This window comes from Nelumbo nucifera, chromosome 4, assembly GCF_055504915.1.
Source record: "Nelumbo nucifera cultivar China Antique chromosome 4, China Antique-T2T, whole genome shotgun sequence".
Taxonomy (NCBI): Eukaryota; Viridiplantae; Streptophyta; class Magnoliopsida; order Proteales; family Nelumbonaceae; genus Nelumbo; species Nelumbo nucifera.
The window spans coordinates 78,609,621-78,636,603 of record NC_142652.1 but is presented as its reverse complement, the minus strand read 5'-3'; the positions used below and the strand labels follow the sequence as shown (position 1 = coordinate 78,636,603).

Genomic DNA, 26,983 nt, shown 5'->3' with positions numbered 1-26,983 from the left:
AGGACAAATTCATGGAATTGCCTCACAAGTCTGGGAACTTCATCACGATACTTCATCAAAAATATCCAAGTGAACTGAGAAAAGTCATCAATGAACAAGATAAAATATTTGTAGCCACCCATAGAGGGTAAGTGGTAAGGAGCCCACATATCAGAGTGCACAATATTAAAAGGAGAAGATCTTTTATTACTCAAAGGATAACTGTTTCTACAATGTTTTGACAGTTCACAAGACTCACAATGAAGACTGGACAAACTAATTCCCTTAAACAGTTCTGGGAATAAATGACCTAATGCAAAAAAAGAAAGATGACCAAACGAAAAATGACATAACATGACTCGACTGATGGACTCTGTAGATGTAGACCCAAAAGCAGCTTTTCCAGGTTGTTCATGGCACTGTCCAGGAGTATCTAGCAGGTATATTCCATTCGCCTCACGGCCACTCCCAATCACCTTCTGAGACTCCAGATCCTGAAAAACATAGTAGGAAGGGAAGAAGGTTACACAACAGTTTAATGACTTAGTTAGGCTACTTACAAATAACAAGTTTGTATTTAGTCTAGGTACATGAAGAGCAGAAGAAAGAACCAAAGGAGTCTGTAGCCTTGATGGTTCCCTTGCCGAAGATAGGGGCAAGAGAGCCATCGGCTAGGGTGATTTTGTCATGTCCAGGAAGTAAATCATATGAAACAAACAAAGTAGAAAGGCTGGTCATATGATCAGAAGCACCAGAATCAATAATCCAAGGGATCCTACGATTACCTGAAATGGTTGCATGATTGGCAGAAGCCCGTATACCTGAATGAGCAAATGCATAAGAGGTTGAATTTTCTGAAGGGTTGGAAGAAGAGGTCACACCCTCTAGGTGACTGATCATCCTCCCAAACTTCTCATATTCTGCCTTCATAGCTGCTAACTGCACACTAGCCGTCATCTCTTCAGTTTGGTATCTGTCACTATCTAGACCAGCAACAACATTAGCACTCCCTGCCCTTTTATTATCAGGCTTCTTCTAAAACCGAAGTGGTAGGAGCTCAAGATGCAATTTCCAGCACTTGTCTTTAGTGTGTTTTGGCCTTTTACAGTACTCACAGACAATCTCTTTCTTCCCTGAGCTACTTGGAGTCCCTACAACCCCCTTGGGTTTCACTCCCATATTAGCAAAGTGATCATTTAGACTAGCCCCTTAAACCTGGACAAGTCTCCTACTTTCTTCACTACTTACCAAGGCATATGCCTGAGACAGTGAGACACTATCCTTGGATAAAATATTTTGTTTTGTAATGTCATACTCTGGATTTAGCCCTGTCAAGAACTCAAACACCCTGTTTCTCTCAACAAGTTTTCTGTAGGTCTCAGCATCATTAGTGGTGTCCCAGGTTACAGATTCTATCAAATCTATTTCTTGCCATAAAGACTTTAGCATTGAGAAGTATACAGCTAATGGTTTCTCCCCCTGTCTTAAATTCTTCACATCACTTCTCAACTTGTAAGCTCTGGCCACATTTAATTTTTGGGAATAGGTTTCAACAACACTATCCCAAATTTCCTTTGTTGAATTCATCCATAAATAGTGCTGACTAATCTGTGGTTCCATTGAGTTCACAAGCCACCCAATAACAGTATAATTTTCTTGCATATACTTTTCATACGATGGATCATCTTCCGAAGGAGCCTTTTTGCTCCCGGAGATAAAACCCCACTTGTCTCTACTACAAATATGAATCTTTACTGATTGTGACCAAGCCAGATAATTAGTTCCATCCAGCTTGACTGTGGTCATAGCTAGTAGAGAGTCTACAGAGGCTCCCGGAACCTGTCCAGATTCAGCAACATGCTTGTTTTCAATGTCTGAGGAGTTCATCTTCTTAAACACCTCAAAAATGATTTCAAACAACTTCGAAAAACACCAAATGAAGACAGAACAAAATTGTGTTGTGAGCCAACCTCTATGCAGTCGTACCAGTAATCTGCATCACCCGGAAGCTGGGAGAAACGGAGAAAATTCAGCCGCTCCTTGTAAACTTCACAGAACACCAATCCACTTGATTCGATCTTCAAGAAGGAGAATGAGAAAGCCTTCAGTCACTGAGCGCCCAGGTCAAACTCCCTATGGGGCCCGAAATCAGATTTCTCCAGAAAATTAGGGTTTTGGTCAACACACTTGAATCTGTCAAGGGGGCGACAAATTCAGTCCTCTTCTCTCTAGAAACCACTAACAACTGAGCTGAAAAAGGTGTCTTTAACTATTCATACGATTCAGTTCTCCATACTGTGTATGGGAAAAAAAGTGAAAAAAAGGGGAAAAACGAGCCTACTCTGATACCAAGAAGAAAAGCAACCTTTTGAGAAGAAAGGGTTGTTTAGAAAGATGCAAAAAATCAAAAGAAAGTAGTAGAAATCAAAGTTCAAGAGGGGAGAAGATGAAGAAGAAGGTGGCGGCAACTTGGGTTCAGAGAGAGAGATTTTCAAACATAATCTCTTCTCTTACACCCTTAATTCAATTTTATTAAGTTAAACTTTGGTAATTTACAGAGAAGCCCTTAGTTCGGTAGAAAATTAAAAAAACATAACATAAGAAAGAATAGGCCCAGATTAAGGTCCATTACAGCAAAGAACATAAAAGATAAAAAAGGATAAACAGCCTATGGGCCATTCGGCTCATCTTCTCTACAGGGGAAGAACTATGTGGAGAGGATTGAGGGCAGTAGTCTGCTGGTTTCTATGGGAAGAAAGAAACTCCAGGATTTTCTCAGAAGCAAAGAGAAGTGCTGAAGATCTAAGGGCTCTGATCCATATAAGGGTTGTACAGTGGATGAAATCCCTAGAGCTATTCACAGATTATACAGTGGATGATATGCTGAGGAAGTAGGGTGAGATTGCTAGTTGTACCCAAACTAAAACAATAATGAGTGTGTCTTGGACTCCCCCACCTGTGGGTTTCATAAAACTAAACTTTGATGGAAGTAGCAGAGGGAACCCTGGACCTTCAAAGATTGGGGGTGTTTTCAAGGATGAGAATGGGGGTTACTTCTGCCATGTTCTCAGTCCCAATTGGAGTGGGTGACTCTCTCTGAGTTGAGATCCAAGCAGTTATGGTAGGAGTCCAGAAAGCTAGGGAGATGGATATCAGGAAACTCATAATTGAAGGGGATTCGGAGGTGGTGGTAGGTTGGCTGAAAAAAGATGACAGTAGTTTATGGAGTTATAGCAATGTGAGGAAGAAATTCAGATGGCTGCTTCGAGAAATGGAAGTTAAAATCAGATGGGTTAAAAGATCAGCTAACTCTTTTGCTGATGGGTTAGCTAAACAAGAGGTTGACAAGGTTTCAATGCTTTGGGCACAGATGTAATTTAATCTTTCTTTTTTTCCTTTTTCTCTTTCTCTCTTGTTTCCTTTCTTGGGGCTCAAGCTAATTTTGGAAGATAAGAAAGTTTGTCTTCCTCTTTGTAATTTTATTGTGATAATTAATGAATTGTGTTATTGATCAAAAAAAAGAGGCTTCTATTTGGAAAACAGGTATGTTCTTTGCGAGATGGAATCAGAAGATTGATGCATTTGATGGTCAATAATGTTTATGTCAGTTGCATATGGTTATTCTTTTTTTATCTCTTCAACATGGAGGGGTGGGACCCTCAGTCACCTAAGGAGATCTTTGAAAAGTGACCAGGGGTTAATGGAAGAAAGAAAGCAAAAATTATGTGGAGTTGTGTGCCTTTTGCAGTCTGTTGGGCGGTGTGGAAAGAAGGAAACTGAAGAACCTTTAATAACAACGGGAGGAAGAAGGAACGATTATGTACTGCTATTGCTGGTGGATGGGTGCTGATTCTTCCAAAGTGGCAGAGTTTAAAGATTCTAAGAGAGAAGAAATTGATTCTGATTTTTGGACTTGAGTCTTGCTTAGTTGAAGCAAAAGCAATTGTATATGTTTGTTTATCTTTCCTTTTTGGTTTTGTTATATGTCCCTTTGTATTTGTGAGTGAAGCCATGGCACCTGCCACCTCTTGTATCTCTTTTCTTATTTAATGCATTTTCTTTTCTATTTATCTTAAAAAAATACTGCTTATAGCTTTTTAGATATTAGCAACCTGTCATTTAGCAAAGACCAAATGGGATTTACCTATAAAGGAACAGTATTTATTATATGACAAGTGAAAAATAGATAAAGATGATCAAGCAAAAATAAAAGACAACATCGCTAAGGAACTTCATCAATTCATCCTGAAACTGTCATACCCGAGGTGCACAAGCACCCATTTCTCTGAATGCACTGGGATTTTGTAGAAACGCCACAACTTCATTAATTTCTTCTCTCATTGATTCAACACTAGCGAAGTCCTTTAGTCTTATTGGTGGGTTCTTTACCCTCTGCAAATTAACAGACCATAAAGGCAGGCAAACATTTTCATTAGAAAATCATGCATTATATATGGTGTAGAGAACTTCAAGGACAATGTGCCAAAATTTGAACCTTCATTTGATCAAAAGCAGATCTTATTGGATCAATGCCCTCCTTTTTTCTACGTATTCTTCTCCTTAATTTAAATCTAAAATAAGCTTTCTGCAAAACAACAAAGAGAATAGTAATTACATTTAGTCAGTTGTCCTTGAAAATTCTCAGCCAAGTGGAGGCACAAATTATCCTTACAGTGACAGAAACAGAAAATTTAGCTTTAATGAGCATTAAACAATTCATCATCATCTATATAGTATATATAAACAATTACCCATTGGTTCATGAAACAATTTGGCATCTAATCATATGAAAATTGAATGATTTTTTTATCTTTGAACCAGCCAAGTGAGCCCAGGGACCTCAAGATTACAAGCAGTAGAAAAAACAGGCTTAATTCAGGAATATCAAGTGTTAAGTATGATAAATCTTGAAAATTTTGGGAATTTGGAATACATGTTGTTTAATGACCTAAATTTGAAAAGTTTAACTATTGTATAAAAGAATGCCCTGCTACAAAGATTGTCAAAAACTACAAGGATCTATATGTGGAAAAGCATTTCTTTAGACAACAGTTGCATGGATTCTGCTAATGACCTTTGGGCTTGGCTACTTTCGTTGTTTGGGGGTAGTTGGAGTCTACCAGCAGAAGTCCACATGCTCTTCAACCATTCTACCTTTTATTGGCCTACAAAAATAGGGAGAATTATGTGGAGATGTGCTCGTGCTGCCTTGATTTGGACTCTTTGGGAAGAAAGAAATCTTAGAATCTTTCAAGAAAAGGAAAGGAGCAGCCAGGATTTGAAAGACTGTTAAATAGGGCAATACATTGGCTGAAGACCTTGGAAATCTTTCATCAATTCTCCTTTAATGACCTTTGGAGAAATTGGTCAGCAGTAGCGAGGTGCTCATCTCTAAAGGACAAATCAATTACAAGCTGGTCTCCTCCATCCGAAGGCTCACTAAAGTTGAACTTTGATGGAAGTAGCATGGGTAATCCAGGTTAATCCGGAATGGGGGGTGCTTTGAGAAATGCGAAGGGAGAGATTTTGTTGCTCTACTCAGGTCCCTTGGGATTTGGGAACTCCATCAGGGCAGAACTTTTAGCTGTTGTACAAGGGGTGCAATTTGCAAACCAGCTGAGGGTACAACAACTAATAATCGAGGGGGATTCCAAAGTGGTGGTGGATTGGTTGAAAAATTCTGAAGAGGCTATCTGGCAATACAAGAATGAAATGAAGAAATTTAGTTGGTTGACAAGGAATATGTTGGTCACTGTACAGTGGGTGGGGAGATCAGCAAATACTTTGTCAGATATGTTAGCTAAGCAAGGGGTAAATAGGGAAGAATTATTTTGGGCTCAGTTGTGATTCTTGTTTTTCTTTCCTAGTTTACTTGTAAGATTCAAGGAGGGGCTGCAGCTCGCGCCTCTCGCTGGGATGATGTATGAACTCACTCTAAATTTGCTTCTGAATCAATAAATTTATTATTATTCATCAAAAAAAAGACCTTTCCAGTATTGATCAAAAAAAAAAAAAAAGACCTTTCCAGAAGAGGTAATGGCAGCCATGAAAGAACTTAGTGAGACTAAAGCCCTGAGACTAGATGGCTTCTTAATAGAGTTATAAGGGCTATTGGAACATTTTCTTTTCTTGCCTATCTCTTTCTTTTTTCTTTACAATGAATCTTATTTAGCAAATGTAATCTCTTCTGTCAAGAATGTTTGTGGAGGGAAGTTAGATATATAGTAGGTCCTTAACTGCAAACAAATGCACAGACACCTGAATTAGAAAGTGGTATCCCTGGGGTAGTTCACAAACTAGATATGGAGAATGAATGTGACCATATAAATTGTGGTTCCCTCAACTATATGCTAGTTAGGTTGAGATTTCATCTGAAGTGGAGACTACGAATTCTGGCTTGCATTTCTGACAAGCATGACAACGCAGGTTCAGTCTGATAGCGGCCACTGTGTCTAGAAAATATGCCAAAGGTCAGGTCTGAATCCAGTCTACCCCTCCCAAGATCCCAGATAGCTGGAATCAACACTGGGTAATGGCCTTATTTCCTGTTGCAAGTTCATGGTAGTTGGTAATTGTGGATGAATTTCATATGAATAATTCCAAGATCTCTCCAGGGAGGCTCATACAAGATAATATTCCATGAATATCTCTACTCATCAAAATGGTGGAATCCCATAGTGGACTAATGTGGAAAGCATAGGAGGTAGGGTATAATGCTTCTCAGTTAATAACAGAACTTGAAGCATTGAACAACAATACAACTTCAATATCAAGGCTGGTCCAGGAACAACTGTTATTCTGTTAAAGTATAATGCCAAAAAACAACAGCAATAACAGCGCAATAATAATATTATACAGAAACCAGGAAAAAACAAGAGGTTCTTTTAATTAAGATTGGTGAATCTAATATATAGGTGAAGCATCACTTCAAAGTTCTTCAATAGCAGTTGAATATGAGATATAGTTATGGGATTTCATAATTTTATAAAAAAACATGAGGATACCACTCTCCGCAATTTTCGCAAGTTTGGATTTCTACGTAAAGGCCCGTATCCAAGAAACCTTGGAATCTTCCTCTTCAAAAAACGGAGCACATTAAATAATACATAGCCATATACTATGCTTCTAATTAAGAACCAAAGAAACCATTGGATATCATCCCCCTTCCTGGATTTGAAATTTATTTCTGCATCAGACTGCCATTTCAGGTACCATGTTGAGGCAGTAGCTTGATCAACATCCTCTGGCCATGCCATCCCCAAATTCATTCTTACCTGGTATAGAATTCCAGATAAAGCAGTCATCACATAAAAATTGCAGTTCTCTAATCAAAGCATTATACATTTCTACTCTTTAGAGTAGAAAAAGGTAAATAAATATCCATGATGAAAAAGGTCTGGACATCCTTCTTACCGGAAAAGGGATAATAAACTCAACGATAGGAAATATAATCATCATCATTATATCATCATTGATATTCTTGATCTTCTCAAAAACCCATCTTTTCACATGCTGTACAACTCCAGATTTCCATAAACCAACCAGACATTGACGAGAAAGCCTCATTGCTAAGAAAAACTGTTGACGGATATCCAGCTCTGACAATGGGATATGCATAAGCTGAACAGCAGTTGGAATACCAGAAGCTAACATTTTGAGATAGAGCCCATCAAACCCTCCAAAATCTTCAAATAGCATTTCAAATTCCTGCAAGTAGTAAAATCAGAAGCTGGCCAAAGAAATTATGCATGTAAGAAATGAACAAGTTTCCCTAGAAACAAATATAACCTGGATATCAACATAATATTCCTTGTCGTCACCCTTGAGAGCAATATACATTGCAGCCCAGTCATGCCTGATGCGAACATTCTCCACAAGCTTCTTGGAAACAGCATAAGGAACAGCAATTGAATCCATTTCCCAACGATTTTTTTCTTCATTGTACCATGTTTTAGCCACCACCCTATCTCGGTCCAAAAGGATGCGCTCCTATCAGGAAAATATTTACATGGATCATTATATGCGATCAAAAGATGACACAAGGCACTGCTAACATGATAACCTACTGAGAGCTTTCATCTGCTATATATAATATAACAGGTAGAGTACATAAAAATTCACATGATAAGGACCAGCTTCACACAAGGATGACATTTAAGAATCAGGAAGGTTCATGGAAGACAAACATATGCTAAGGGAAGTTAAAGAGTTAATTAAGGAGTTGAGAACAAGTATCAAGTGGTTACCTCAATCTGCTAATAGCCTAGCATATGGGCTGGCAAAACAGGGAGTAGCAAGAGAGCAGAGATTTTGGTGTACAGTACCTCAAGGGAGACTTGTAATTCACAATCTTAGTGGCGGTTAGCAGAGGCTAGCTACCCACACACAATTTTCTCTGTATTTATTTTCCCCTCACAATTAATCAAATTTTTAACAGTTACTGATCAAAAGGAAAATCTAGACAGATCTTGAAACTAGCTAAATAGATAAAATATTAAATAGTGTTTTAAGTGAAGTTGGCATTTCAACAAAGACCAGATGTTGAAGAAAAACAGTTCTCATACTAAGACCATAAAAAAAAAAAAAAAAAAAAAAAAATCATACTAGGATAGGACTTAAACTAGAATGGTACTGGAGTCAAATAAAATGAACAACATTACTATAAAATGAGAAGAACAATAAAGAATAAAGATTTCACACATTGATAAGATGGAGTTTTGACTAAACTGTAAGCAATTTTTTGCCAAGGATTGTTTGGGATACATAGTTCAATATGTTGATTAGCTGGCCCCATATGGTTGGGACAAGGCTTAGATGATGATGAGTTCAATAATGTTGATTAAAACTACTTTTACAACTAATAAAGAAATAATAAGTATGGTGTTTTATATGGTTTCCACCATTTTGAATTTTTCCTATCAATTTTCTAATATTAGAAGGCAATGTCAGGTCCTTAAAAAAAAAGCCAGTTTATCATCCTTGGCCAATTAAAAGTGTCAAACACTGCAGAACATCTACTATTCCAGTTTTTAAGTGGATGAAAGTGAGATGGAAGAAGACATACAAATGTATTTCTTATCTCAAAACTATCAGTTCAGTGTAAAAGTTCTGGCAAAGCCTACCTGTCTTTGAGTCACATATCGTTTCCCAAGGTCAACATTTTCTAACAAATTTCTTTTCAGGTCTGCTTTCGCTTCTTCTCGCCACTTCTTCCATCCATGATACAAATGAAGACCAATAGCTTCGGGAACAACAACCTCCTTGTTTCCAAACATCCACTTTAATTCAATTTCTGGGAAGCCCTTCACCACCTCATCCACAGGTGTGTTTACAATAAAGCGGTTTTCATCTCCAAACTGCTTCATATTCTTTCGCACACAAAATTCAAGATTCTTTTGCAGATCCTCTGACTCCTTGAATGCTCGTTTTATACGGGAAACAAATTCTTTAGTACTCTGATCCAAGAAAATTCCAGAATCCTCAACTTCCAACACATTTGGCAGTATCATTTGTTCCCAGTACTCTCTTTTTGCTGTTTCTAATTCCCGCTGGATATCAGATCTAGAAAGCTTGGTAGCAGAACAACCTAGCAAACTGCATCAACAAAGACAGTGCAAGCATCATGAATTGAAACTTCAGTAACTTGACTATGAAAAGAAAAATGCAAATATGAAGATAATCTTACGAGGTTTGCATTTATATTTTTCATTTACCTCCATTCAGTTTCATTCTATCCTTGGGGGAATGGAACAGTGATAAGTGGGCCAGATTTGAATCAGCACAGAGTTAGAACCAGAGGCAAAATTGAAGATGCCATTTCCACATTTTGGGTCCATTTCCACAGAGTGAAATTAAGCAACATAGTAACTTTTATTACTCAAATTAACATTCTTGCAGTATTAAAATTTCCTGTGGGGTAGTCATTTGAAGACAGAATCCACATCCAGTCCCATGATCCAAATTGACATTCTTGCAGTATTAAAATTTCCTGTGGGGTAGTCATTTGAAGACAGAATCCACATCCAGTCCCATGATCCAAACACAATCTTAGTTGGGGGTGAGGGCATAGAAGATTTACAAAGTAAGCTACTAAATATTTTCTATACACACAAGACTTGGACCAACTAAGCATCTAATTATTTGTAAATTCAATCAATCGTATGTACAAATTAGCATGCACAACAGAGATCTACATACATATTATTGGTTTTTTTTGTTCTAAGATTCAATTAGGGTGGATTCATGTTGCAATCACTCACATCAGCTGTTTAAGATCCACATCCAATGGAAAGGATCTACAATAGGCTGGAGATATGCCTTAATTGGATTAGATCAAAATGATAGCAAGATTGATCTAATCCAATAATAGCCTCAGTCAATTGTCAGTAGCTGGGGAATCAAGAGATGATTTGAACTTATGTATGATGTAAGAACCTTACCAACTATCTAACTAGCATCTTCATACAATAACATACAACTAGTATACGAGAAGTACAGGCCAAAGACTACGAGCACAATGCTTTATGGTCAGTGGCCTATGTTTAGCTTATCTAACCTGCTTGTTTAACATTGAATAATAATAATAATAATAATAATAATAATAATAATAACAACAACTTGCTGGTATTCTACAAAAAGAATAATAATAAAGAAAACCGTTAACCTACATTTTTCTCATAAGAGTTTCAACAACATGGATTCGCCTAAAAGAAAATGTCAAACATATTTAAACTTTTAGACGCCTTAGCATCAAAAGAGATTCAAAGAGCAAATGGAGATTTGACTTGGGCCTATAGTGGCCCTTCCAAGGCTGCTGATGCTTCTGAAGCAGAGGCTAGGGCCCTCCTGGAGGGCCTCAGAATCGCCAAGTCACATCAGCTCAGTTTCATTGCAGTGGAAGGAGATTCGAGGAATGTTATAAATTGGGATTCTGGACAGACTCTTGACCCATGGAAGCTATCCCATATGCTGTAAGAAATCAGGGAGCTTGCCTCTTGCTTACAGTGCAGTTTTAGATGGATTCCTAGGAGAATTAAATCAAGTGGCTGATAGTCTAGCTAAATCTGGGCTGGGAAGGGACTTTTTGTATAGTGCTCATACATTGCCAATTTAGTGGGTCTTGTCTTTTATTTTTGTTTTGCTGATAAGGCTTTGCACATCCCCTGATGTACATCCACACCTGTGGATGTGGGATACAAAGGATCATTTACCATTGTTCGTAAAAATCCATTTTTCTTGGTAACTGTGAAAATTTTATTAAGATAGAATAAAGAATAAATATGTATCAGTGTTTTAAAAGGCGTGGGGGGCGTACGCCTGGAGGTGCGCCTCCAGGCGAGGTGCCCCCAAAGCACCCTGAGGCGTATGCCAGAGGCACTGACACCTCTGAGGCATACGCCTCGTACACTTTTTTCATGAGGCGTGCTAGAGGCGTACACCTCATGTAAAAAGACAAAAAAATAAAAAGGAAAGAAAAAAGGGAAAAAAAAAAAGGAAAGGAAAGGAAAGGGAAAGAAAAAGAAAAAGAAAGAAAGAGAAGGGAAAGAAAGTGAGTGGCGCCACAGTGCAGTAACAGGTGGTCAACAGACTCATCAGCACTGTTACACAAGACACACCTTTTAGAGTCAATCAACACACCCCTACCAACCAACTTGTCTCTTGTAGGAATGTTATTCACGTAAGCATCCCAAATAAAGAAAGACACCTTCAATGGAATGTGTCTGCACCAGATTACATGCACAGGGAAATCCAGATCTTCTCCTTCTTGAGTCAGTATACTATAGAAAGATTTCACCAAGAACTGGCCTTTGCTATCTGCTAACCATACCCTTTTGTCTGCTGTGTTGATGTCGATTTGGGTGTTGTACAGCCTTAGAAGAAGCCTACCCATACCCATTTTGAGACTGTACATATTCAGCCACTTTTGCCTCCTTGTTTGCTGCAATTGCAAATAATTCTTGGAAATCATCCTTTAGCATATTGTTTCCACACCAATGATCCAACCAGAAAGTAACTCTAGTACCCCTTCCCACTACAAACTTGATTTCCTTACTAAAAGCACTGTAGCTTTTTTCAATTCCCTTCCAAACCGAACAACCATACGACTGATTTGCATCAACACGGACCCAATCTTCATTCCTTGAACCATATTTTGCTTCAATTACTCTCTTCCACAAGCAATTCCTTTGGTGACCAAACCTCCAAAACCACTTGCCAAGAAAGGCTAAATTCATTTCCCGAATTTTTCTTCTTCCCAGCCCTCCCTTCTTTTTTTGTTTGCACACCTTTCCCCAATTAACTAAATGAACTTTCTTACTCTCCTTCCACCCCTTCCACAGAAACTCTCTCATTTTCCTCTCAATCGGATCTGGCAACCCCAGCTGGAAATGGATACAGGGAAAGAAAGAAAACAGGGAGGGAGGAGAGGACATTCTTAATTGGTGTAAGCTTACCTCCCTTTGATGGATACCTCGATTTCCATCCAGCCAACCTCTTCTCATTCCTCTCCAAAATGGGTTCTCAAATAGACTTGGAATTGCACTTATCCCCTAAGGGCATACCCAAACAATTTAAGGGGAACTTTCCTACTTTAAACCCCCAAGAGTCAGCCCAAAATTGCAGCTCTTGAACCTCTCCCACTGCCACCAGTTCACTTTTGTGAACATTCAAGTGTAACCCCGAAACCACATCAAACCACCAAAGAATGGCCATAAGAGTATCAATTTGCTCCCTGGATGCATTGCAGGAGAAAAAAAAAACTGAGTCATCTGCAAAATGTAATAGAGGAATCTCCAGCCTGTTTTCTCCCACCCTGAAATCTTCCAAGAAAACCCCTGGCACTGCTCTCCAAGTCAATTTCCCTAAAACTTCCATCACACACAAAAACAGCAGCGGAGATAAGGGATCCCCCTGCCTTAAGCCCCTTGAACTCCTGAAATGACCACATGCCCTAGCATTCACCAAAACAGAAAGAGAGGGAGTAGTTACACACACCTTCATCCAATTCCTCCACCTGGAACTGAAGTTCATTCTCCTTAAAATGTAATCCAAAAAATCCCAGTTCGCATGATCGTATGCTTTTTTCCGGATCCATCTTGCATAGCAAACCTGCTCTCCCACTTCTAATCCGGGAATCTATCAGCTCTTTTGCAATTAATACACCATCCACCATTTGTCTCCCCTCAACAAATGCACCTTGGAATTCAGATGTAACATGTCCCATGACTGGTTTCATTCTTTTAGCTAGAACTTTTGAATTTTGATAGAATTTTGTAAATGCTACCAATGAGACTTGGCCTTAAGTCCTTTAATTCTTCAGCACCATTCTTTTTCAAGATTAGGGATGGCAATTTTCCCCATCCCCGACGGGGACCTGGCTTCCCCGACCCGATGAGGTCGAGGATGGGGATTGTTTTGGTGGGGCGGGGACAGGGATTAATAGGAATCCCCGACCCCGATTTTATACATATAAATGTTATTTATATTAAATGTATATTATATATATATATATATATATATATATATATATATATATATCAAAACATATTTAAAACATTAATTATAATTTAAAATTTTTATTTATTTTAAGTAAATTTATTTTTCAAAATAAATACTATTATCTAAAAAAATTTCAGGGATTCGGGTTCCTGCGGGGAACCCATCCCCATCAGGGATCGGGGATGGAGGACAAATTTTATCCCCGGTGGGTATTGGGGACGGGGATGGGGATGGGGTTAATTTCAGAATCGGGGGCGGGGACGGGGAATATGATCCCGGCCCCGTTGCCATTCCTATTCGAGATTAGAGATATAAAAGTGGAGTTGAGACTCCCCTCAAAAGCAGCTGAAGCATGGAATTCTGAGAAAACAGCCATTAGATCTTCTTTCAGAAAACTCCAACACTTCTTAAAAACTTCATAGTGAAGCCATCTGGTCCCGGAGCCTTATCACCTTCCATTTCTTTAATTGCTTCCCAAACCTCCTGCTCTGTGAATGCCCTCTCCAGATTCCTCATCTGGTCTTCAGGAAAGTTGTTAAGATCCAGTCCATCTACCTTGGGTCTTTTCTTCCAAACTTCTTTGTAAAGTTTAGAAAAAAAAAAAAAAAAAAACAGCTGCTTCTCTGATTCTTCCCTCTTCCTCCACCACTTCCCCATCTATAACCAGCATTTTTATCATAGTTTCTCTTCTTCTAACACTTGCCATTTTGTGGAAGAATCTAGTATTTTTGTCACCTCCCTTCAGCCACAGACATTTCGATCTTTGTCTCCATTTCATCTCCTCTTGAAAAGCAAGTTTGTCAAAATCATACTTCGCTCTCCTTTCTTTATCCCCCTTCCATGATCTGCCCATTCTCTTCTGCTTTATCCACCTCCATTATTATATCCAAGCATTCTTTATTCCTTACCTCCACTCCTTTGAAAACCAGCTTTCTCGATGTTTTTAACTTCTCCTTGAGGAACTTTAGCTTCTTAGCAATTCTGAATCTTTTTTATCCTTCAAACTAAAATTGCAGCCACCATGATTCGAGCATACTTACAAAACCTTCCTCTTCCAGCCAAAGGTTCTCAAATCTGAACAGGGTAGGTTTAGGAGGAGTTCCATTACTATCTAAACAGATTGGTCTATGGTTAAATTGTTCCTCCCATTCTGGCGACACTACAAACCTGTCTAGCTTTTCCAAAATTGCCTCCTCCTGGTTATTGGCCCAGGTGAATTTTGTTCCCACTAGAGGAAAACCCACTAACTTCCATCTGCTCATGAATTCCCCAAAGCCCCTGATACCCCTCAAAGCCCTACTGCCTCCTTTTTTCTCATGGTCGAATCTGGTGGTGTTAAAATCACCCCCTAAAACCCAAGGTTTGTCCTACCTTCCTTTTACCCCGTCAAGTTCCACCCAGAACATCCTCTTCAACCCATTTTCATTTGGCCCATACACCCCATAAAAATCCATTCCCAACCATCCTCAACCATCTGGAACAAAATGGACAAAGAAAATTGCCCCACAAGTTTACCCTTCATCCCCACTACATCCGGATCCCAAACAATAACCAATCCACCTGCTGTTCCTATTGCTGGAACACACTCCCAATCGCAGTTCCTGTCGCCCCAAATCGATCTAGTTTGAGACAGCTCCATAGTCTCCAATTTAGTCTCTTGAAGACAAAGGACGTTGGGATTCCATTTCTTCACCTGGGCTCCAATCACTATCCTCCTACAGCCAGAATTTAAACCTCTTGCATTCCATGAGACAATCTTCATGATGGATAAAAAGGAAAATAGAGAGACGAAACTTCGAAAGCCAGACCACTTCCTCTTCACCTCCTTCCACTCAGCTCACCTCCTCCTAAAGTACCCATTCTCTCATTTAGCTCCCAAGCTAATCTGAAGAGCTCCCTTTCAGTCTCCTCCCCTTTCTTCCTCTTTCCTCTAACGTCCTCCTTTCAACTTCCATTAAATAACCTTTAGTAATTTCCTCCATCCCTCTCAAGGAAAACCCTAAAAATTCCCCAAATTGTATAAGCTTTGAAATTACCCATGGGGATGGATCCCCCTGTTCTCCCAGGTGAAAAGCCCCTTTTTCCATATTTCTCTCCCCTCTTCCCGAGTTTTCAGAACTCTTTCCATACATACCTGTTAAGCTCTAGTCATCTGCGGTGATAATGGCCAGCGGTAAAGCCTCAGGAGAGCTACCTTAAATTTGGTCCCGCATCACAATTTCTGTTTAGGAGTTACACGTGCTTTGTGGCTCTTGTGGTTGCTCACTTCTCACCATATATTCACCCTCAGATGATAAGCCTCTAGTCAGGTTTTTCCCTGGTTTAGCCCTCTGTCGAGTAGAGGTCGTGTCTTACCTGTGGTATGGGTCTCAAGGGTTTGAACCAAACCTGGTTCGCCCCGGTTCGCAAACCCCTTTAATTCTGATCTAGCAGAGTTCACAGCAGTGGTTTTTCCCCAGTTAATCTCCACCCTCCGATCCGCATCAACCATAGTCTCCCCAGATAGCCTCTCTCTTAATTTTTTTTTTTTATCAATAACACTTTCATTAATTCATCAGTAGAAAATTTACAAGTGGAAGACAAACACACTTATCTTCCAAGAGTCACAAAGAACTTCAAGAAAGGAAGGAAGAAAATACAAAGATACAAGGACACTAACATTACAACTTAGCCCAAAACAAGGAATCCCTTTCTGCCCCTTGTTTTGCTAAACCGTCAGCTAGGGAATTAGCTGATCTCTTAATCCAACATGTCTTAACTTCCATCTCCCGCACCAGCCATTTGAATTTCCTCTTCTCATTGTTATACTTCCCGCACCAGCCTCTCTCTTAATTCTCTCCAACCTTTCTGATTTTCTCTACCTGTCCTTTTCCCCGAAGCCAAAAGCTCTTCCATCTTCCCAAGGCACTTATGTGCCAATTTCTTCGCTAAAACAATGAGTAAGATTAAGAACTCCAATTCCATTTTCGGTCGCCACCTGTACATTCTTCAATATTCCTAGGCTTTTTCCTTTCTCAAACTCTTTGTTTCTCCTGGATTCCTGAAGCTTTCTCGAGTCGTCCTGCCTTGATAACGCAGCATCTTTTGCCTACTCCACTGCCACGTGGCAAAAGGGCTTAAGGGTAAGGCTATCCTAGAATCTCAATGAAGATTTTAAGTTGGAATGTGAGGGGATTGGGAGGGAAGTTAAAGAGATGCCTAGTCAAAGTGGGTAGCTCTTCCAGCAAATGGAACAGCATGTGGAATTATCATCGTGTGGAAAGAAGAGGTTGTGTCAGGTTTGGAGGTGGATAAAGGAGATTTCTCTATCTTAGTACTTTTCACAAACATTTGCGACGGTTTCAATTGGATTCTTACAGGAGTTTATGGTCCCAATTCTCCCACATAAAGAGACAGATTCTGGGAAGAACTGGATTCTCTTCACGAGTTTGCAGATATCCCTTGGTGTATTGGTGGTGATTTTAATGTTACAAGGCTCTGTAACGAGAGCTCTAAGTGCAGGAGACTAACCAGGAGCATGAAGGACTTTTCCATTTCATTCCAAGACATAATCTCCGGGATTACCCTATCCATAACGGGACCTTTACCTGGTCTAACATGCAGGAAAATGCGGTTATCTGCAGGCTTGATAAATTTTTGACAACAGTAGACTGGGAGGAACACTTTCCAAATCTCTTTTAAAAAAGATGTCCTATGTGTAGGGTGGAATGGTGGGCTGGCTTCCGATTCCAGCAAAAATTGAAGCATCTGAAGAAAAAATTAAAGATTGGTATGGACAGTTCATAAAGAGTTTCAGCAAAAAGTGGCAGATTGGTGGGAGTGTAGGGTGGAAGGGTGGGCTGGCTTCTGATTCCAGCAAAAATTGAAGCATCTGAAGAAAAAATTAAAAGTGTGAGGTGGGGAGGAATTCAGGGCTTTTTGCAAAGAGAAAAACAAACTAATCAAAGAATTGAAAGAGTGGGAAAAGATAGTAAAAGGGAAGAGGTTTTCTGGAGACAGAGATCTAGAGTGAGATGGTTAAAGGTGATAATATCATAATAATACAAGGTTTTTCCATAACTATGCTTCAGGAAGGCAAAGGAAAAGCTACACTTCCAAGCTGAAGGTGGACCAGAGTGAAATAGAAGAGGAAGGGGAAATAGCAGATGCCCTTATAAAACACTTTAAGGAGGTGTACTCTAAGACAGGATTTCGGAGCGCTACTTTGAATAGCTGGAATGGCCCTACCTTGTCAGAAGATAAGCAAGTTTGGCTAGACCCTCTTTTTTTTAATAATAATATATATACCCAAAAACTGGTTTTTGAAAAAGCAAACTAAAAGAAATATATAAAAGCACATGTTTTTTAGTACCAATACGCCTTTGCCAATACACAAGGGCGCATCAATACTTTGAACCTTGGGCTAGAGAAGGAGTTTGAAGAGCAAGAAATTAAAGATGCAATTTTCAGCATGGATGGTGATAGAGCCCTAGGTTCGGATGGGTTTCCCATTTTGTTTTATCAATTATGCTGGGACACGGTAAATAAGGATGTAATGGAGGTCTGTGCAGATTTTTACCATTCAGACATAGTAAATAAAGGAATCAATTCAACATTCATCACATTAATTCCAAAAAAGGCAGTTGTATTGGAAGAAAAGGAGTTCAGGCCTATCAGTATGGTTGGAAGCTTATATAAAATTCTAGCTAAAGTTTTGGCAACCAGATTGAAGGAGGTTTTAGGAGATTTCATCTCTTCCAATCAGTTCACATTTGTGAGGCAGATTATTGACAGCATTTTAATAGCTAACAAGTGCATGGAGGAAAGAAGACAAAAAGGCAAGCCTGGGGTAATAGTTAAGCTTGATTTGGAGAAGGCTTACAACAAAGTAAATTGGGACTGTCTCCTAGAGATCTTGAAATGGAAAGGTTTTGGTAGAAGATGGATGAGCTGGATCAAAGGTTGCATCAGCTCTACATGGATCTCTCTATTGATAAATGGTGAGCATAAATGTTATTTTAAGGCCAGCAGGGGCTTAAGGCAGGGCTGCCCTCTGTCCCACTTACTCTTTACCTTGGTAGCTGATATTTTCAGTTATTTAATTGAGAAGGCAAAGGAACAATCTTTGTTAAAAAGCTTTGGAGTAGGGACAGAGAAGAAGTCCAAGTTTCCCACCTACTTTTTACAGATGACATTATTCTTTTCTTGGAAGCAGACGGGTATAGCATCTACAACTTGAAGTGGGTGATTAATTGCATTGAAAATGTTACAGGGCTTCAGGTAAACTTTTCAAAAAGTAGTATGGTAGGCCTGAATGTTAGTGATGAAATCCTGGACAGATTCAAGGAAGTGCCAGGTTGCAAATTGGAAAAGCTCCCAATCTCCCATTTAGGGATGCCTCCAGATGGAAACCCGAGAAGTCAAGTTTTTTGAGACCCAGTGATTGAGAAGTGCGAAAGAAGACTGCTACCTGGAAGAAATGTTATCTCTCAAAAGGGGGCAGGCTTACTTTAATAAAAACATCTCTTGCAAACTTGCCAACATACTTTATTTCTGTTTTCTGAGTCCCAATTAAAATAAAAACAAGATTGAGAAACTCCAGCATGATTTTTTGTGGGACAGTGGAAATGAGAAGACTTGTCATTTAGTAAGGTGGAATCAGGTTTGTAAGCCTATGGAAGTTGGTGGGTTAGGAATTGGCCATATAAAAGAGAGGAATGAAGCCTTACTTGGGAAATGGTTATGGAGATTTCCTATTGAGTTGGGATCCACTTGGACTTCCACCATCAGCAGCAAGTAAGGGAGAAACAAGAATGGATGGGATAGCAAGGTCCACTTGAACTGAGTGAAGCAAACAGCCCCTAGAAAGGTATCTCATCAACCTACGACTTATTCATTTCTTTTATTAGATATAAGGTGAGAAACGAAAATCTGATTAGATTCTGGACCAACCTTTGGTGGGGTGAAAGACCCTTAGCTAGTGCTTTCCCTCGAATCTTCAACCTATCCCAAACCCAAGAAGCCACAATTTCCTCTTAACTTACCCTTTCAACCTTGAGCTTTAATTGGAACCTAAATCTCAGAAGACTCCTGAGAGAAGTAGAAATAGCCGAACTTGGAAACCTGTTACATACCCTTAGAGAGGTCTATCTTTCCCCAAATACCCCTGATTAAAGAGTTTGGCCCCTTAACCCTGCTGGAAAGTTCTCTACAAATTCCTTTTTCAATGCACTAGTGTCAAGTGAGTGACTCTAATTTCCAGTTCAAGGAACTGTGATGTTCCCAAATTCCTTCAAAAGTTTCCTTCTTTGTGTGGAAGGTTTGCCTAAAGAAAGTAAATAGATGTCACATCTTACACAAAAAGTTTAAAGGTAAATGGTGCATTTCCCCTCACGCATGTCCTCTGTGCCTTAATGATGGGGAGTCAGCAGAGCATCTTCTTCTGCATTGTGCTGTAACCAGAAAGATTTGGTATCATTTCCTCAAGATGGTTGGTCTCAGGAGGGTGTTTCCTAAGCAGGTTGTTGAGTTTATGTGGCAATGGTACAGGATTAGGTAGAAGAAGCAAGCTGTATTGGATAGGGGTGCAAGTCAGGTTGGTCCGAGTTACCAGTTTACACTGTTTCAGGCTCGGGCTTTGGGTTGGGTCTATAGAAATTTTGACAAAATCCCAACCCTAACCCCGAAAAAGTTGCACCCCTAGTATTGGAGATTGGCAGTTCAAGCTGTTATGTGGGGTGTGTTGGAAGAAAGAAACAACAGGATTTTTGAGAATAAAGCTAGAACTGTAGAAGATCCAATCTCCTCTATTACTTTTCTTTGAAGCCTGTGGGCTGTAAATTCTGGAGAATTTGCTGGCTTCTCTATGAATGATCTTCAACAAAACCTAGTGGAAACCCTTTTCTCTTCCCCAAGTCAGGCAGCTCTTATCCATTGTTATCAAAGGGAGGAAAGGATGATGAGATTAAGCTTTGATGGGAGTGTCCAAGGCTCTTCCGGTCTAGCAGGGATTGGAGGTATAATCCAGGACAGAGATGGGAATATTTGTTGGGTTTTTAGTGGCCCGACTTGATTTGCTAACTCTACAAAGGAAGAAATAGTGGCGGCCCTCATGGGACTTCACTGTGCTAAAATGCTAGGAATTTCCTCTCTAGCTATTGAGGGTGATTCTGCTAATACAATAAGATGGTTAAAGGAAAAAGACAGTGAGCCTTGGAGCTCGGCTCATTTTTCAGCAGAAGCTAGAGACATATTGGACTCAATGCAGGTTAAGCTGAGCTGGATTCCCAGGGAATTGAACACTGTAGCTGACGGGTTAGCTAAATCTGGTGCTCATAGAGATTGTTTATTTAGTGACAGTGTCCTGCCTTTGTAATCTATTTTTGTTGTTTTGCTCCTTGATGTACATCTTCTCATGTACCTCCTTTTAATATAATCTCAATTTCCCTTCTGATATGCAAGACCCAGTGAGATAAATGGATTATCATGTCTTTGGTACTTTGGTAGTAGGGGCAAGATGATATGGAGATTGGATATATTCCTTCATTGTCATCTTATGGGACATTCAGGAAGGAATAGAGTGGTATGGTTTCTGGGGCAGATACCACAAGATCTATTAACCTTGAGTCAGAATAAATGGCAAAGGTTCATTATGTGGCTATACATAACATTTAGAGGGGATTTATATCAATTCCATCATGAGGATCTGAACTCAGATTCAATGATCCTAACCAGTGTTTTAAAAGCGCAAGGCGCAGGGGTCAATTTGCGCCTGAGGCGTGTGCCTTTTTGAAGCAAGGCGCAAAAATACAAAAAAAAATGCTAAAAAATCCAATAAATGTTGGAAAATTCAAAAAAATGCCAAAAAAATCAATAAAATATTAAACATAATATTACTAAAAATATAAAGTTAAATTTTAAAATAATGTTTTAAAAAACCTAATTAACCTATTATCTAAAATTAAAATACGTAAACATAAGATGTAAAGCATATTCAAATGAGAATTTAAAAATAAAATCAAACATATAGATGCAAATCAGTCCTCAAATATTAGGTGTAAATTTGAAGATTAGAAGGAGAGGAAGAAGAGAAGTAAGAGCAGCAATACAAGAGAAGAAGATGGCGAAAAGAGAAGGAAGAAGAAGAAGAAATCGAATCCTCTCACCTTTCTCCTCTAACCCTTTTTTATTAAGAATTAAAGTTAGAGTAATGACAAGTATGCCCTTAAGTGGGCGGCCAGCTAGGCAGTAACATAAAGAGATTAAACAAAAAGAAATAACAGGCCCATTAAGAGAGACCCATTAGCCAACAATAAAAGAAAAGAGATTACAAGACAAGATACTAGGGCCCATTCAGCCCAGTCTCTTTACACATATAAAACATTTTCAAGCATGTAAAACCTCTAATCTCTTTTTTCACTCAATTGCAGTACTTCACATAGCTTAATGTAATGTAAAACATGTTACATTCCTGATTCTAGGAGTCGCCTGTGTGCCACGCCCCTCTAGGCAAGCCCAAACAAGTCCACATTAGGTCTTAAATTCTTAGTTTTCACACAAAAATAATGATTTTATAGTTTTAAGCTTTTTAAGAAGACATTTTATTAGGATGAATGAATGAACTACATTACCAAATTGGGGGTTCACCGAAGCTCCGAGAACCCCCAATTTGGTAATGCAGTTCATTCATTCGTCCTAATAAAATGTCTTCTTAAAAAGCAATTGAAACTATAAAATCATTATTTTTGTGTGAAAACTAAGAATTTAAGACCTAATGTGGACTTGTTTGGGCTTGCCTTGAGGGGTGTGGCATGGGGGTCCGGGGGCAGAGCCCTCGGCCCAGCCGTTATGTTCAAAAAAAAAAGCAAAAAAGCGCCAAATTTTCAAAAGGCGCACGCCTAGGCGCACGCCTAGGCGCACCAGGCGTGCGCCTTTTGAAAGGGCTGCGCCTAGGACCTAGGCAAGGCGCATACCCTGAAATGCGCCTCGCCTGTGCGCCTAGGCGCGCCTTTTAAATCACTGATCCTAACCACATAATTTGGAATAATGAGAGACTGGAATCTGGATCCTCCTAAGCCTGATGTCGCAAAAAACTTAAATTTGGTACTTTGTGTATGCTCACTTGACAATTGACATCCCACTCCATATAGATGATAGTAGTCAAGGCACTGACTAGGTTTCTTCTTCTGTTTTCTTTTCCTTCTTTTTTTTTTTTTGCACTTACTCTTTCTCTCTGTTAGGCATTAAATAAAACAGGGACTATGCAATTTTTTTATTGATACTAATTATATCATAATATTGTGCTTGAAAAATTGATAGTAATAGATATAACATGCTGTTTTATTTTAGCTACTTTTTTGGTAGTAAATAAAAAAGAAAATTTTATTAAAACTTAAAAATTTACAGTAATCTAGGTGATGAGATGTCACCCCACAAAACAATGTATAGAGAAAAAATTCAGTGCTATATGCTAAAAAGACCACTGCTAGTTATACAATGCATATTCATGCTATTTGGTATATAAAACTAAGAAATTAACCTAGAAGTTAGTTTTATCTTTGTTAGAATTTCCTGTAGGCCTTGATAACTATGATGTGGGTCTAATTCAATAGATAGATGCCCTTGATCTGGATAGTGGAGATTGACAGGGATTCTAGTTCATTAACTTATTATTGGCTGGATGAGATGAGGAAGGTCTCTTGTTTAAAGTTTACACATCTCAGTTTCTTGAATCTCTAGGTCAACTAGTGCCCCTTCTAACTTTTTTGGAACAAGCAGTGTCCGTAATGGCCTCTTTCTCATGGAATTTTTAGTTCCTGATTTTCTGGTTAACCAAAGAAGTAAAGATTATTAAAACAAATGAAGAAATGGGGTCAAAAATGAGAATGGAAAAGTACAAGAGAACAGTACAAAATAAGATATAAGCAACATCTTGAGAGAGATCATCCTCATATTGGAAGGGTCCCTATAATTTGTATTCTTTACCCTTATTTCACTTAATAGATGTTTTTTCTCCAACAAACAAAAAGAGGAGTTGCATTTTGGGCAATGGCTTTGGAAATTTCTTATGACATAAAAGAAATCTCAAACTTCACATTTCAAAATTGGGCAATGAAAAAAATAGAAACTGGGTACTCTAGTTAGGATAAGGATCAATTTGGAGTTAGGTGCCTGGACAATAGTAATCCTTTTTTCAGTTTCTGAGTTTCCATTCCCTCCTCTTTTCCTCAAATGGAGTTTCTCATAATAGGAGAGGCTCATGAGGGAATGTCATTGCTACCCCTCATCAATGGGTAGACAATACTAATCTCATCTTTAATGGCATTTGAGGTCTTCATAATAGGGAAGGGAAGATTCCTAAGTTTACCTTTCTTTCTTTTGGGATTGGATAGGGATTTTAAAAGTTACTTATCAACAAGAGTTTGGACATATAATACATCAAGGAAGTTAGTCATTGATTTAGCCATGATATAAAGCATCTTACCTAAAAAAAACTGCTTGTTCACAAGGCTTAGATAACAACAAGACTGACTACTAATAAAAAAATGAAGAGACACAAAACAATTTGCAATTGTTGTTTCTTTAGTTGAACATGTGGCATGTTTATTATTTAAAGGCTTATCGAAATTCACAATACAATTTAGAGTTTAGGTGCTATGTTCCATCAATCATGAGCCTTGAACAAAGTGCCTTAAACCCAATCAGCAGACCTTACAAATTTGTCTCGTTTCAAGTAACCTCGGAATGACTTAAGCTCAATATAGAACCAATTAATCCACATAAAGCACGTAACTGAGAAAGTTTTCTCAACAGATAGTGCAATTTGTAGGACATTAGTTTAGTGTATGAGAACTACTAGCCATTCTAAAGCCTTACCCTTAGGTATAATCGTGATGGCCCAAATCAAATTCTTATATATTGAGGTAATTTGTCAAAATTAAATTAACAGACAACTCCAATATGATTAAATTTCAGTGTTTCAGAGACTAGTGGATGTGGATTACCCATGCTTTTCAACACGCCGGCGCCTCAACTCACGGTTGAACCTCTCCACTAAAAGCTCACTTTCTCTCTCAATAAAAGAAAGTTCTCTGATGCCGACGCTGAAAGCCATCGTCTCCCTCCTCAACATCTTATCTTCGATCCCACTTACCTTTTCCCATATCGCATTGTACTCCTTCTCCGAAGCAATCATACTCTCTTCCAGCGTCTCAGTCTGTTTTTTCAATTTCTCTCTACCACCCAACTTCCTCGACAACTTTTCCTGCTCCTTCTTAACCCTTAACACTGAATCAATAATATCTCCTGATTGTTTGACAAGGGCTGCTTTCTCACCTCTCAACTCTCTCAGCTCAGCATTCAACCTCTTCAGAATTTCCTCCTGCAACTCCTTCCTTTTCGAGTTAACCTCCTTCAATGCTTCCTTAACTCCCTTCAGGTCTCCTTTAGACAACCTAACCTCTCCAATTTTCTGAATAAGACGCGAAACCGTTTCCAACAATCTTCGAGTGTAATCCGAGTACTCATGATCCTTTATATTGGACTCTTCCTCTTTCCTTCTAACTTCCTCTCTTGAAACTACACTTACAGCGGCAATGGCGGGCCTTAGAAGGATGCGATTTGGTAAGAAACCAACAGCTACAAAAAATACCGCTAGCACAATCGCCTTTCGAACAGATTCGAGTAGATTGCTCTCGGCATTTGGAAAATTCACAGGGAACGACACAGAACTGTCTTCCCTGATAGATTTTGAGTCACTGAAAAATGCTGTAGAAGCAAATGTGCCAAAGTTCTTAGTTGTCTGAATCAAAATCCGGCGCTTATCCGAGGATTCTCCTCTAAATCGACGAAAATGACGATGTTTCCTCCTAAAGAAATTCAAGTTTGAAGAATATCGAGATGAAGTAAGAGACAGGAGGTTAACTCTGGATGTTAGAGGGAATAAATGAGTGCCACTAAATGCGGAACACGAACTGCAAATGGATTCCATGAAGCCAAACTTGAGATGGAGAGAAAATGAGGAAGTTAGGGCTTTCGTTCGGAGATTCTGGTGCGTGATTGACTGAAAGGGAAAGTTTGCTTAGGCATGTTTCCCCTGAGCGGAGAGAGGACGAGCTATTCGTTTCTTCCCCCTCGCCGTCTCGGCGGAGTCACCTGCAGCCTGGAGGGAGAGATAAGTAAAGCCAAACGAGGTTTATCGGGTTTCAGATAATAAACACAGAGAAAACGAGGGACCTGACGATGGGGATATTTTTGTCATTTCAAAGCGGGCCACTCGAACCAGGAAATTACCAAAATACATTCCGTTGTGGAATGTGGAAATGTGGTGGAATACGTTACGATATGCAATGGATTCGTTAAGCCCGAACGGTGGAATGAAACTACAAGGTTGAGAATCTTGAGATAATAGAATAGAGGGCTTAACAAGTCCACTAATAAGTAAACTTTGAATATATATATAGTATTAATTAATAATAAATAAAATTATTAAAGCTTTCAGATTTTTTGTATATGACACGTGTCACCGCTTACGATGTCATGCACGCAAGAGTATAGTAAAGGGACCTGTGACGACAGTCGTCTTAAATTTCTATCGGTGGTTGCTAAAAGCCATAGAGGTGATTTTAACTGCCAATAAAAGTTCAAGATCGCTGGCATAGGTCGGAAAATGCTATTTTTAAGTTTTGATGGATGTCTTAAAAGCATGGACGGTCAAAATATATCTAATTACATAGGTGTTCTAAGCTTGTTGGATCTATGGCCTTTAGAGAATTTGGGAATTTTCAATATATATATATATATATAAACTATTTGCTATATGTTTTAAATGATTTTCATTGGATTATATGAAATAACTATAAGATCGATCTATAAATAACCTACTAAACCTCTTGATCTAACACTAATCTTTTTATGCCAAAGTGACTTTTTTCTTAATTTCTCGGAAAATTCTAACAAAATTACAAAAAAAAATGTTTCACGTAATCTAATTGGTTTTCATAGCATGGAAGAAATATAAGATGAATTTACCAATGATATATCAAACCCATAGATCCAAGAATAATCTAATGTGGTGAAATTTTAGAAGATTATAAAGTTCAAATATTGTTTGATGTATTATTGTGTGATATCTAGATGTTTCAAATTCTTTATATTATTGATTATAATTGATGCAGGTATATTTGGTCGATTCACTGGATCCTAACACATGGCATCGGATAGGGTATTATTGACTGGTGATATGTAAGGGTATTATTGTGTGATATCTAAGGGTATTCTACCCTTAAAAATTGCGGAACACTTAATGCAGGCACATGTCCTGAGTGCATTTACTATTGAGCCACTAATGTGGGGTGATGGTCGATCGATGCCTCTCTGAGTCACCCTATTGAGCGCATTTACATCATGCATTACTCCCCACCTGGGCGACTCCTACTATAAAAGGGGCACTACAGCTAGAGGTACACCGGCATAATTGAGTTATCACTTACACTCTTGTGGTAACCTTTGCTTCCTTTGAGCTATCTCT

The 26,983-nt window shown here is 38.9% G+C and overlaps 1 protein-coding gene across 2 annotated transcripts in view; it reads right to left on the bottom strand.

The window, feature by feature from the left end:
* The window catches only part of EMB2458 (FtsH extracellular protease family), a 92,842-nt gene extending 67,203 nt beyond the window's left edge, over positions 1-25,639 (bottom strand). The window contains exons 1-7 of one of the 2 annotated variants that reach the window (XM_088904238.1): positions 24,459-25,639; positions 9,102-9,573; positions 7,768-7,968; positions 7,393-7,686; positions 6,984-7,253; positions 4,475-4,564; positions 4,240-4,371 (exon numbers count right to left, since the gene is read on the bottom strand). In XM_088904238.1, coding sequence (XP_088760364.1) covers positions 4,240-4,371; positions 4,475-4,564; positions 6,984-7,253; positions 7,393-7,686; positions 7,768-7,968; positions 9,102-9,573; positions 24,459-25,444 — 2,445 coding nt within the window. In that variant the 5' untranslated portion in view covers positions 25,445-25,639. The remainder of the gene's footprint in view (positions 1-4,239; positions 4,372-4,474; positions 4,565-6,983; positions 7,254-7,392; positions 7,687-7,767; positions 7,969-9,101; positions 9,574-24,458) is intronic. The other variant, XM_088904239.1, reaches the window with a different exon arrangement.
* Between the last annotated feature and the right edge of the window lie 1,344 nt (positions 25,640-26,983).